The 12715-nt window shown below is 44.1% G+C and overlaps 1 protein-coding gene across 2 annotated transcripts in view; it reads left to right on the top strand.

Moving 5' to 3' along the window:
- Positions 1–12715, top strand: part of grin2ba (glutamate receptor, ionotropic, N-methyl D-aspartate 2B-a) — a 72951-nt gene that overhangs the window by 16513 nt on the left and 43723 nt on the right. The window contains exon 4 of one of the 2 annotated variants that reach the window (XM_084435521.1): positions 8764–9333. In XM_084435521.1, coding sequence (XP_084291647.1) covers positions 8782–9333 — 552 coding nt within the window. In that variant the 5' untranslated portion in view covers positions 8764–8781. Of the gene's footprint in view, positions 1–8742; positions 9334–12715 lie in introns of those variants that run through there. The other variant, XM_084435520.1, reaches the window with a different exon arrangement.

The following is a 12715-nucleotide window of genomic DNA, read 5'->3' as shown; positions in this document are numbered from 1 at the left end:
ACTCTGATTGGTTTAACACACGTAAATCCCAAAACACACCCATTACTCATTAAGAGAATAGGGACGACCCTTTTAGACCATGCGCCGGGAGCGCCGACCATTTATCCCGTCGTTACACTAGCAAAAGTGGATTTGGAAACGCCCTCAGTGAACTTGCGCCGTGCGCTTTAGACCATGAGCTTAGATAGTTAAAGTAGGGCCCCATAAGTCTGAGTGGACATCCATGACATGCGGAGTCCCTCAAGGCTCAATTCTTGCACCACTCCTGTTCAACCTGTATATGCTCCCAATGAGCCAAATAATGAGAAAGAACCAGATCTCTTACCACAGCTATGCAGATGACACACAGCTCTACTTAGCCCTATCGCCTAATGACTACAGCCCCATTGACTCCCTGTGCCAATGCATTGATGAAGTCAACAGTTGGATGTGCCAAAACTTTCTTCAGTTAAACAAAGACAAAACTGAAGTCAAATCAAGTCAAGTCAAGTCACCTTCATTTATACAGCACTTTTAACAATATAGATAGTTTCAAAGCAGCTTTACAGTGATAACAGGAGATTATAGGAGAGACAGTAACAGAGATTGTTTAGCCTTTACAGCAGCTCTTAGGCGCCGCTAACACACACACGCTCCGGCCGCCCATCCGCACAACACAGTGCCTGGTGTCTCGAGAACACACTCCCTGAAAGAGGTTCGAAGGTGCAAACGATTATCCGAAAAACGCGAACCCGCGGAGACGCAAAGGTATGCGCGTTTGAATATATGAAGAGTTCAGATGTAAAAGCCTCTGAGTGCCATCTGAAATTTTCTTCTAGAATGATCATTTTTACACTAATAACACTTAAATGACAACTAATAGGTCATTTTCATTGCCATTTAAGTGAAATTACTGAATTTAAATATACAAGCTTGATAAAAATGATCATCCTAGAAGAAGGTTCTAGGATGCTTTTGCATCTGAACTCTTCATATATGTGCGCAGGCGTGTGGTCTTTCTTTACAAATCAACCCTCAATAAACTACTTCTCTGGCCTTAAAAATTTATAATACAGATTGTTTTGTGGCGTCTGCATAGCCACGCGAACCAGACTTATCCCGACAACATTTTATCTGTCATTGCGTTTGGAAACAAAGATGAAGTTCTCAAGGTGAACGCACACCTTCACTCTAGGGGTCAAACAACTAAACATCAAGGAGTCAGTTCTGGAGTCAGACCTTAGTTTCAGGTTCCAGTTAGATTTAGGATTGATTTTAAAGTTTTATTACTGGTATATAAATCCCTCAATACATTGCAGATATGCTCACTGACTCATAATGCTCAAAGACTTATGTGAACTCTTTGTACGCCCGTGTTTCAGCGCGTTGTTGCGGGAAGTGTGTATTCACAACAGGATTACAAATTCTGACAAGCACATAACTTAGTTCAAGTTCATTTTCGCAAGTTTCACATTCACATTATTTTATGCAGATATAAGAATTATATAAGAATTTAGATTTAGATTGATCGGCCAATTGTTCAGTTATCTGTATCGGCCAAAATTTTCATATCTTAACACACTCACACAAACACACACACAGTCACACACTCACTCACTCACACACACACACTCACACACACAGTCACTCACTCACTCACACACACACACACACACACACACAGTCCTCATCCATGTAATGTGCTCCTGAAATAGCCGAGTGAGCTGAAACTGTAATCTGCGAAAAGCTTCGATCAATCTCATTCCACTGATTACAGTCCGGTGTGTGTGTGTGTGTGTGTGTGTGTGTTTCTCACCTCATAAACAGCACTCTCTTATGCTAATTACAGTGACGTGAGTGGCTCCTGCAGAGGGGCGGAGCCTGAGTGAGGCCATCAACTGTATGGAGAGCTCTATTTTAACGGTTGCCATGGAAACTGAGTGTGGAGAGAAGTGCAGACTCGGATCTCTGAACTGTGTGTCAGTCTGCGCATCACAAACGTGTGTTTTCTGTCTTCAGTCCAACAATCTGCTCCAGGAAAACGGCACCTAAGAAGCTGAACTAAAACCATCAAAACCGGGAAATTAAATAAATATATAAAATCATAAAATGTCATATAACTCTCACCCCCGGTTTTGAGCATAGATCTGGAAGCAAAATTCATGAAAGCAGCTTCAGAAAATGAAAGTGTAGAAAAGCTATAGAAGTTTAGGTTGAGTGTAAAGCAAATGTACGGACCTAAACATTGATATTTTATGCAAAATATATATTTTACGAAATAATTTTGACAAAAAAATTGCTATAAAATCTTATGTGTAAACAAGTAATGTCAAAATTAAAATGTCATATCACAAAAATGAAGCCTCTAAAAGGATTTAAGGTAGTGTTTCCATGGCAACGCAACGTACTATTTCAATGATTCATTTTTTAATGATAATCATTGGTCAGTAATAATGTACATCCAGCCGGTTTCTGCAGGAGGAAGCATTTAAATAGTGCCTAATTTATGATGATTATTAAAGTAAGTCACAGTGTATCATTGATACTAACAAGATCATTACAGCTGTGTGTGTGTGTGTGTGTGTGTGTGTGTGTGTGTGTGTGTGTGTGTGTGTGTGTGTGTGTGTGTGTGTGTGTGTGATCATTACAGCTGTTGTGTGTGTGTGTGTGTGTGTGTGTGTGTGTGTGTGTGATCATTACAGCTGTGTGTGTGTGTGTGTGTGTGTGTGTGTGTGTGTGTGTGTGTGTGTGTGTGATCATCACAGCTGTTGTGTGTGTGTGTGTGTGTGTGTGTGTGATCATTACAGCTGTGTGTGTGTGTGTGTGTGTGTGTGTGTGTGTGTGATCATCACAGCTGTTGTGTGTGTGTGTGTGTGTGTGTGTGTGTGTGATCATTACAGCTGTGTGTGTGTGTGTGTGTGTGTGTGTGTGTGTGTGTGATCATCACAGCTGTTGTGTGTGTGATCATTACAGCTGTTGTGTGTGTGTGTGTGTGTGTGTGTGTGTGTGTGTGTGTGTGATTACAGCTGTTGTGTGTATGTGTGTGTGTGTGTGTGTGTGTGTGATCATTACAGCTGTTGTGTGTATGTGTGTGTGTGTGTGTGTGTGTGTGTGTGTGTGTGATCATTACAGCTGTGTGTGTGTGTGTGTGTGTGTGTGTGTGTGTGATCATTACAGCTGTTGTGTCTGTGTGTGTGTGTGTGAGATCATCACAGCTGTTGTGTGTGTGTGTGTGTGTGTGTGTGTGTGTGTGTGTGTGTGTGTGTGATCATTACAGCTGTGTGTGTGTGTGTGTGTGTGTGTGTGATCATTACAGCTGTTGTGTGTGTGATCATCACAGCTGTTGTGTGTGTGTGTTTGTGTGTGTGTGTGATCATCACAGCTGTTGTGTGTGTGTGTGTGTGTGTGTGTGTGTGTGTGTGTGTGTGTGTGTGTGTGTGTGTGTGTGTGTGTGATCATCACAGCTGTTGTGTTACGGTCCTCCAGTGTGTAGGCGACTCTTCGTCTGAAGGGAGAGTTTATCTCATCCATATTAAACAGCAGAAGACGTGAACACTGTTATGAAATATTGATGTGATGAGCTGCAGTGATGCTGTGTGTCACGGACACCGACTCGCGGCTCGACCTCTCTGAACACACACTTCTGTTGCTCACCTCGGCCTGAACACACACTTCTGGTGTGCTTTTGCTGCTGTTTAGAAACGGTGCAGTTTCTCATTCATGCTCTTGGTTTTATTTCTTTTTATTTAAAGTATTTTTTTTCTGATCTAAATTTGTTCACCATAAATTCATTTCACCACTTTACCTTTTTTTGTATTGCCAAAGAAATTAAAATAAAATATGAAAAATTCTAAAACAACTGAACAATTGAAAATAAATCTATCTATCTATCTATCTATCTATCTATCTATCTATCTATCTATCTATCTATCTATCTATCTATCTATCTATCTATCTATCTATCTATCTATCTATCATCTATCTATCTATCTATCTATCTATCCATCTATCATCTATCTATCTATCTATCTATCTATCTGTCTGTCTGTCTGTCTGTTTTTTGCTGGGAAGTTTTTAATGATTAAGTAAGTAATAATGTACATCCAGTTGGTTATTATCTCGGAATTCTGACAATGGATGAACATCCAGGAAACGATCAGGGTGAACAGCCGAGAGGAAGAGGAGTAAGGATGTGTGGTGGAAGAGGTGAAACAGGAAGAGGAGTAAGGATGTGTGGTGGAAGGGTACAGAGGAAGAGGAGTAAGGATGTGTGGTGGAAGGGTACAGAGGAAGAGGAGTAAGGATGTGTGGTGGAAGGGTACAGAGGAAGAGGAGTAAGGATGTGTGGTGGAAGAGGTGAAACAGAGGAAGAGGAGTAAGGATGTGTGGTGGAAGAGGTGAAACAGAGGAAGAGGAGTAAGGATGTGTGGTGGAAGAGGTGAAACAGAGGAAGAGGAGTAAGGATGTGTGGTGGAAGAGGTGAAACAGAGGAAGAGGAGTAAGGATGTGTGGTGGAAGAGGTGAAACAGAGGAAGAGGAGTAAGGATGTGTGGTGGAAGAGGTGAAACAGAGGAAGAGGAGTAAGGATGTGTGGTGGAAGGGTACAGAGGAAGAGGAGTAAGGATGTGTGGTGGAAGAGGTGAAACAGGAAGAGGAGTAAGGATGTGTGGTGGAAGGGTACAGAGGAAGAGGAGTAAGGATGTGTGGTGGAAGGGTACAGAGGAAGAGGAGTAAGGATGTGTGGTGGAAGGGTACAGAGGAAGAGGAGTAAGGATGTGTGGTGGAAGGGTACAGAGGAAGAGGAGTAAGGATGTGTGGTGGAAGGGTACAGAGGAAGAGGAGTAAGGATGTGTGGTGGAAGGGTACAGAGGAAGAGGAGTAAGGATGTGTGGTGGAAGGGTACAGAGGAAGAGGAGTAAGGATGTGTGGTGGAAGAGGTGAAACAGGAAGAGGAGTAAGGATGTGTGGTGGAAGAGGTACAGAGGAAGAGGAGTAAGGATGTGTGGTGGAAGAGGTGAAACAGAGGAAGAGGAGTAAGGATGTGTGGTGGAAGGGTACAGAGGAAGAGGAGTAAGGATGTGTGGTGGAAGAGGCGAAACAGAGGAAGAGGAGTAAGGATGTGTGGTGGAAGAGGTGAAACAGAGGAAGAGGAGTAAGGATGTGTGGTGGAAGAGGTGAAACAGAGGAAGAGGAGTAAGGATGTGTGGTGGAAGAGGTGAAACAGAGGAAGAGGAGTAAGGATGTGTGGTGGAAGAGGCGAAACAGAGGAAGAGGAGTAAGGATGTGTGGTGGAAGAGGTGAAACAGAGGAAGAGGAGTAAGGATGTGTGGTGGAAGAGGTACAGAGGAAGAGGAGTAAGGATGTGTGGTGGAAGAGGTGAAACAGAGGAAGAGGAGTAAGGATGTGTGGTGGAAGAGGTACAGAGGAAGAGGAGTAAGGATGTGTGGTGGAAGGGTACAGAGGAAGAGGAGTAAGGATGCGTGGTGGAAGGGTACAGAGGAAGAGGAGTAAGGATGCGTGGTGGAAGGGTACAGAGGAAGAGGAGTAAGGATGTGCGGTGGAAGAGGTGAAACAGAGGAAGAGGAGTAAGGATGTGTGGTGGAAGAGGTACAGAGGAAGAGGAGTAAGGATGTGTGGTGGAAGAGGTACAGAGGAAGAGGAATAAGGATGCGTGGTGGAAGGGTACAGAGGAAGAGGAGTAAGGATGTGTGGTGGAAGAGGTGAAACAGAGGAAGAGGAGTAAGGATGTGTGGTGGAAGAGGTGAAACAGAGGAAGAGGAGTAAGGATGTGTGGTGGAAGAGGTACAGAGGAAGAGGAGTAAGGATGTGTGGTGGAAGAGGTGAAACAGAGGAAGAGGAGTAAGGATGTGTGGTGGAAGAGGTGAAACAGAGGAAGAGGAGTAAGGATGTGTGGTGGAAGAGGTACAGAGGAAGAGGAGTAAGGATGTGTGGTGGAAGAGGTACAGAGGAAGAGGAGTAAGGATGTGTGGTGGAAGAGGTACAGAGGAAGAGGAGTAAAGATGTGTGGTGGAAGAGGTGAAACAGAGGAAGAGGAGTAAGGATGTGTGGTGGAAGAGGTGAAACAGAGGAAGAGGAGTAAGGATGTGTGGTGGAAGAGGTGAAAAAGAGGAAGAGGAGTAAGGATGTGTGGTGGAAGAGGTGAAACAGAGGAAGAGGAGTAAGGATGTGTGGTGGAAGAGGTACAGAGGAAGAGGAGTAAGGATGTGTGGTGGAAGGGTACAGAGGAAGAGGAGTAAGGATGTGTGGTGGAAGAGGTGAAACAGAGGAAGAGGAGTAAGGATGTGTGGTGGAAGGGTACAGAGGAAGAGGAGTAAGGATGTGTGGTGGAAGGGTACAGAGGAAGAGGAGTAAAGATGTGTGGTGGAAGAGGTGAAACAGAGGAAGAGGAGTAAGGATGTGTGGTGGAAGAGGTACAGAGGAAGAGGAGTAAGGATGTGTGGTGGAAGAGGTACAGAGGAAGAGGAGTAAGGATGTGTGGTGGAAGAGGTGAAACAGAGGAAGAGGAGTAAGGATGTGTGGTGGAAGAGGTACAGAGGAAGAGGAGTAAGGATGTGTGGTGGAAGGGTACAGAGGAAGAGGAGTAAAGATGTGTGGTGGAAGGGTACAGAGGAAGAGGAGTAAGGATGTGTGGTGGAAGAGGTACAGAGGAAGAGGAGTAAAGATGTGTGGTGGAAGAGGTGAAACAGAGGAAGAGGAGTAAGGATGTGTGGTGGAAGAGGTGAAACAGAGGAAGAGGAGTAAGGATGTGTGGTGGAAGAGGTACAGAGGAAGAGGAGTAAGGATGTGTGGTGGAAGAGGTGAAACAGAGGAAGAGGAGTAAGGATGTGTGGTGGAAGAGGTGAAACAGAGGAAGAGGAGTAAGGATGTGTGGTGGAAGAGGTACAGAGGAAGAGGAGTAAGGATGTGTGGTGGAAGAGGTGAAACAGAGGAAGAGGAGTAAGGATGTGTGGTGGAAGAGGTGAAACAGAGGAAGAGGAGTAAGGATGTGTGGTGGAAGAGGTACAGAGGAAGAGGAGTAAGGATGTGTGGTGGAAGAGGTACAGAGGAAGAGGAGTAAGGATGTGTGGTGGAAGAGGTACAGAGGAAGAGGAGTAAAGATGTGTGGTGGAAGAGGTGAAACAGAGGAAGAGGAGTAAGGATGTGTGGTGGAAGAGGTGAAAAAGAGGAAGAGGAGTAAGGATGTGTGGTGGAAGAGGTGAAACAGAGGAAGAGGAGTAAGGATGTGTGGTGGAAGAGGTACAGAGGAAGAGGAGTAAGGATGTGTGGTGGAAGGGTACAGAGGAAGAGGAGTAAGGATGTGTGGTGGAAGAGGTGAAACAGAGGAAGAGGAGTAAGGATGTGTGGTGGAAGGGTACAGAGGAAGAGGAGTAAGGATGTGTGGTGGAAGGGTACAGAGGAAGAGGAGTAAAGATGTGTGGTGGAAGGGTACAGAGGAAGAGGAGTAAGGATGCGTGGTGGAAGGGTACAGAGGAAGAGGAGTAAGGATGTGTGGTGGAAGAGGTACAGAGGAAGAGGAGTAAGGATGCGTGGTGGAAGGGTACAGAGGAAGAGGAGTAAAGATGTGTGGTGGAAGGGTACAGAGGAAGAGGAGTAAAGATGTGTGGTGGAAGGGTACAGAGGAAGAGGAGTAAGGATGTGTGGTGGAAGGGTACAGAGGAAGAGGAGTAAGGATGTGTGGTGGAAGAGGTGAAACAGAGGAAGAGGAGTAAGGATGTGTGGTGGATGTGTTTGCCTTTCTAATGTTGTATTTTCGCCTTTGTGCCCCTATTTCTTTTTTTTTTCTATATCACAACAATATTGTAATGTTGTTTTTGTTTTTTGTCAGCCCATTAGTAAAAGTGTAACTGTGAATCCTATCCAGTCTCTTTCAATCAATAACTCACGTACAGTAGTGTGTAAATTTGTACTTTTGAAATGGAAATATGACATACAGAAGAAGCGCAGCTTTGTACATCTCAATACAGTAACTATCATCCAAACTTTAGCCATAGTTTACATCAGGTAATACTCACAGAGTGCAGTGTGTTATTGACCACATGACTATCTTGTTTGTGAACAATGACACAAGTGACATTCTGATGGCACTGATATGTTCATTGACATAAATACTTACTTTTGAGAGATGAACAAAAGATTTTGAGTAAGTAACAGGCTTTCGCAGGTAATCCAGTGTGTGGTGCTGTTTGTACGAGTTGTTTTGAGAATGCACATAATTTCTTTGCAAATATTAAGGATGATTTGAGAAATGCACCAGAAGCCGTTCCTAGCGAGCGTATAGCGCTGCTGACTCCAGGGACCCGGATGAGCCTGTGTGTCTGTTATCTGGGAATAGTATTCCACAGAGCCGTGTGATAAATTGATTGAATATTTAGTTTATTTTGTTTTGGGAGAGAAGTATTTTCTGATGGTTTTTTATTTTGCCCATTACATCTCTCTCTGTCTCCCTGTCTCTCTTGAGTCTTTCACTGTGAGTTGTTGGTCCGTCATGTTCAGTTTTGACAGAAAAAGTGTAAAAAGTGAAATGTGCCACACAAACGTAGAGAACACAGATTCCAGTACAGTTGATAAACTCACACACATCTGATCACATTTTGTGTAATATTGTAAAATTCAGAATTCCAGTCGTTCGTCTAATTTAATTTTGACGTGTAACAGAGATTGTCACAAGCCTTATTTATGAAAATTGTTTGCTAAGTCATTATGTAAAGTACGATAAAAAATAAATAAAAAAGAGCCAGTTAAAGAATGTGTTTTTTCTCACAGGTTTCTCTCTCCTCCATCATGTCCATCTGCGTTTACCGAGGTTTAGCTCCACCCTCTCAGGAAAAGCGGGCGTGGCTTTGTCCGCCAGCCCCGCCCTCACCCCACTGGCCCCGCCCCTCGCTCCCCCAGCTGTTGGCCGTGTGCCTGCTTCTGCTTCTACCAGCCGTCCAATCACGGCGCGATCGTGGCGGAGGGGGCGTGGCCCACTACATCCCATCATCAGTGGCCCAGTTCCCGCCCGTCTCCAAGCTTCTGCAGGGCCTGAGCATCGCAGTGGTGCTGGTGGGCAACTCCAGTGAGGTGGCGCTCGCCGGCACACGTGATAAGGACGACTTCGGCCACATGCCGCTAGCGCCCAGCGTGGAGATGCTCACCATGAACGAGACGGACCCCAAGAGCATCATCAAGAGCATCTGCGACCTGATGACGGAGCACTGGCTGCAGGGTGTAGTGTTCGGAGACGACACCGACCAGGAGGCCATCGCTCAGATCCTGGACTTCATCTCGGCACAGACGCACATCCCCATCCTGGGTGTCAAAGGAGGATCCTCCATGATCATGGCCGCTAAGGTACGCGACGCTCTTACGTTACGCTTTAAACAGAAACTGCTAACGTTTATTCCATATCCACCTTATTCCTGACTGCGTCTTGAATTATAGGCGGCATTTCCGGTTTGGGGAACTTCCATTCAAAAAGATTGAAACGAATCATTCAAATCATAAGGTTGCCTTCAAGCCAGTCTCTCTTGAAGCCAACACTGAAGTGACTTAGACTGCAGTTCATGGACTGGCCACTAAAGACAGGCTGAGAGACTCAATCCCATAAAGCCCCATGTTAAAACGCCCAACTTTACAGCAGAAAAACGTTCACAGCCTGGTACAAAAAGTGGTTTTGGTCTATATATCTAATTTTGCCCTTCATGCTGACTGTGGGGGGTTGGGGGTACATTTTTGATAACTCATCCGTTTCAATTATATTAAGCCTTATGGTTCTGCATAATTAGGGGCGTGGCCACTTGAGTGACAGGTGGATTGCCGCTGATGTCAATACTAGCCGTGTGTCTGTTAGCGTCACCTCAGCTAATCCGCCTCGCTGCACATTTTCGTTTATCCGGGAGTGACGCGCAAACAAGATGGCGACGGCCGGCTCCGCCCACTTTGGGCTTCAGAAACGCTCTTCAGAAACACTACTGGTGACGTCATGCACACTACGCCCATATTTATTTATAGTCTATGTTTGCCCTACAAATAAAGCTGATCCGCCAGTTTGACTGAATGATCCGTCAATTTCCCTTCATGTTTTATTTTCAGACATCATGAGAATAACGTAACACTTAGTATTTTAACGTATTATTACATTTTTTTTAGTCTATGGAATTATTGCGTTCATAGAGCGAGCCTTTCACTGATTATTACAGCTTGACGGAAGTTACACCCATAATTCAAGCAAAGTGTCATGGGGCGTATAGGAATAAGGTGGATAGTGATGAGTGAAACGCTTCTATAACAAGATCATATGTGGGCGGGGCTTGATTGTGTCTGTGGGGAATTGGTTGTGGTTTGCTATTGGCTGATCTCATGTGAGTGACAGGTTGCCCCGCCCACATCATCAGAGAAGAGAAGAGATGCTGCAAGAGAAATTAAATTGAATTGATTCAAGATTATTAAAACAATAATGATGTGCACCACATCATTCAGAATAAAGACTGCAATATTCCATAAAAAAGTACATTTTGATTACATGCATTCTGAAGAGGGGAGCACAGATGCATGATGGGGGAATGTGTGTGTGTGATCCTGAGCCGACAGACACACACAGAGCGATCAGGTCCTCATGTAAGTGCTGTGAGTCAGATCTGTGCCCACGCTTTAAACACCGGTGAAATCACACCGGATGAAGATGAAGATGAAGATGAAGATGAAGAGCGGCTCGCCCACGCTCAGCTGTCCAGATGCTCTAACTGCACACAACCTTTACAATGTCAGGGAAATAACAGCGTTAATGCTGCAAAATGCAACAATTATGAAACTATTTCTATAAGGCAGCTCTACAGAAGACAATAGTGATATTATTCAGCTCAACTCAGTTCAGTGTTTATTATTCATTATTCAGAGTTTAAAGGTGACATATTATGCCCCTTTTCACAAGATGTAATATAAATCTATGGTGTCCCAGAATGTGTCTGTGAAACTTCAGTTCAAAATACCAGATCATTCATTATTGCTTGTCAAATTTGCCCATTTTTGAGTGTGTCGCTTTAAATGCAAATGAGCTTTAGCTCCGCCTCCGTTCAGAAGAGGGCGGAGTCTTTACACAAGCTTCAGAAACTCCGGCAATAACAGAACAGGCCAATCTCACTCATCCAGAATCCCAGAATAACCAGTAGCGAGTGCAGCCTTACGGAGAGACTCAGGAAGAGTTTCTGAATGTTAGTGGAGACATTTCTGTAGTTGTTGTGGAGTTACATTGATCATCTCATCATCATGTTGAACTTCTCCACAAGTGTCCACAGTTCCTGAGGTGTTTATAAGACAGCGGTGACATGTTCTGGTCAATAGTGTTCAGTGCTCGTCTGTGCTCAACCACAGAACAGTTTCAGGCTTTGCTGGATCTTTATCATTGCGTTAGAACTGGTCTCTGTTGTCGCGTGTGGAACCAAATGTCGGCTGGTGTGTGTAAACGTGCAGATTAAGGGCCGGTAATATTATAATAAGATCCTCTTCATACGTCAGAAGGAGAGCCAAATCTGATCGGCTTATTTTTTGACATGCTTGCAGAGAAAGCTGGGAAACTCTGGGTTTCACTTTTCACGTTTTCTGTGTTGGTAGAAGCACCGGGACCCGATTATAGCACTGAAACACGGGGAAAGTCAGATTTTCATGATATGTCCCCTTTAAGGGTCTGTTCATCCAAAAATGATAATTTACTCTTGTGACTTCAAAAACCTGTGTGACTTACTTTCTTTAGTGGAACTTAAAAGAAGTTATTTTGAGAAATGCTTGTGTAATGAAAGTCAATGGGGTCCAATGTTGTTTGATTCCCAATGTTCTTCAAAATATCTTCTTTTGTCTATAGGAATGACCCATTTATTGGATGAACCGTCCCTTTAAGGTGGAATGAATGTGCTGAGAGATCCAGGCTGGTTAATGATGGTTTGTGTTGGTTTTGTCTGGTTTATGGGGCGGCAGTGGCTCAGTGGTTCATTTAGGTCTACAAACTGGAAGGTTGGTGGTTCAATCCCCGGTTCGACCTGACCAAGTGTCGAGGTGTCCATGAGCAAGACACCTAACCCCAGCTGCTCCCGACCATAGATATAAACACTAGATGTCGCCTTGGGGTTCTAAACATGCGTCAAAACCGCCGCCATCTTTGAACAGGGGTCTTGCCATAGGAAGTAGCTAGGTAACGCTGCTATCTCCGCCTATACTTCAATTTTATGAATGATACCGGACTTTTGTGCTGCGTATGGATGTTCACACGAACGAAATCTAAACCAGACAGCATGGGATTAGATTTACTCTGTGGATGGTAGTAGTCAAGTTGTTTTTTTATAAGTTCAGTGTACATTTCTCTGCTTGGAGGAAGAAAATGAACTGTGATTCTCGCACAGCTAATGAACTGTGAATATTCTTTAGATATTATTTGAAATAACTCTTGTGTTTAAAATGTACAATATGCAGGAGTTGATCCTCAATACCCACTTTTGGCTGTGATGTGCTGTGTTGTTCCTAACTTTTGATTTTTTACCGATTGTACTCAAACCTTTTAATGAAAAAAAAAAAAAAAAAAAAAAACCTGTAAGTACAGTCCTAATAGTATGCTGGTCCTCTCCCTGTCAATCTTCAAACAGTACATCCATGATTATTATACATAGAATTCCGCAAATCTTATGTATGTGTGCGTTTTGCACAAGGACAGTGGGCTCAAGGGCTTGTTTCTTTTCCTTGCAAA

This window comes from Rutilus rutilus (genome assembly GCF_951802725.1).
Source record: "Rutilus rutilus genome assembly, chromosome: 1".
NCBI lineage: Eukaryota > Metazoa > Chordata > Actinopteri > Cypriniformes > Leuciscidae > Rutilus > Rutilus rutilus.
The sequence above is the reverse complement of the archived record's forward strand: the minus strand, read 5'-3'. Positions and strand labels throughout refer to the sequence as shown.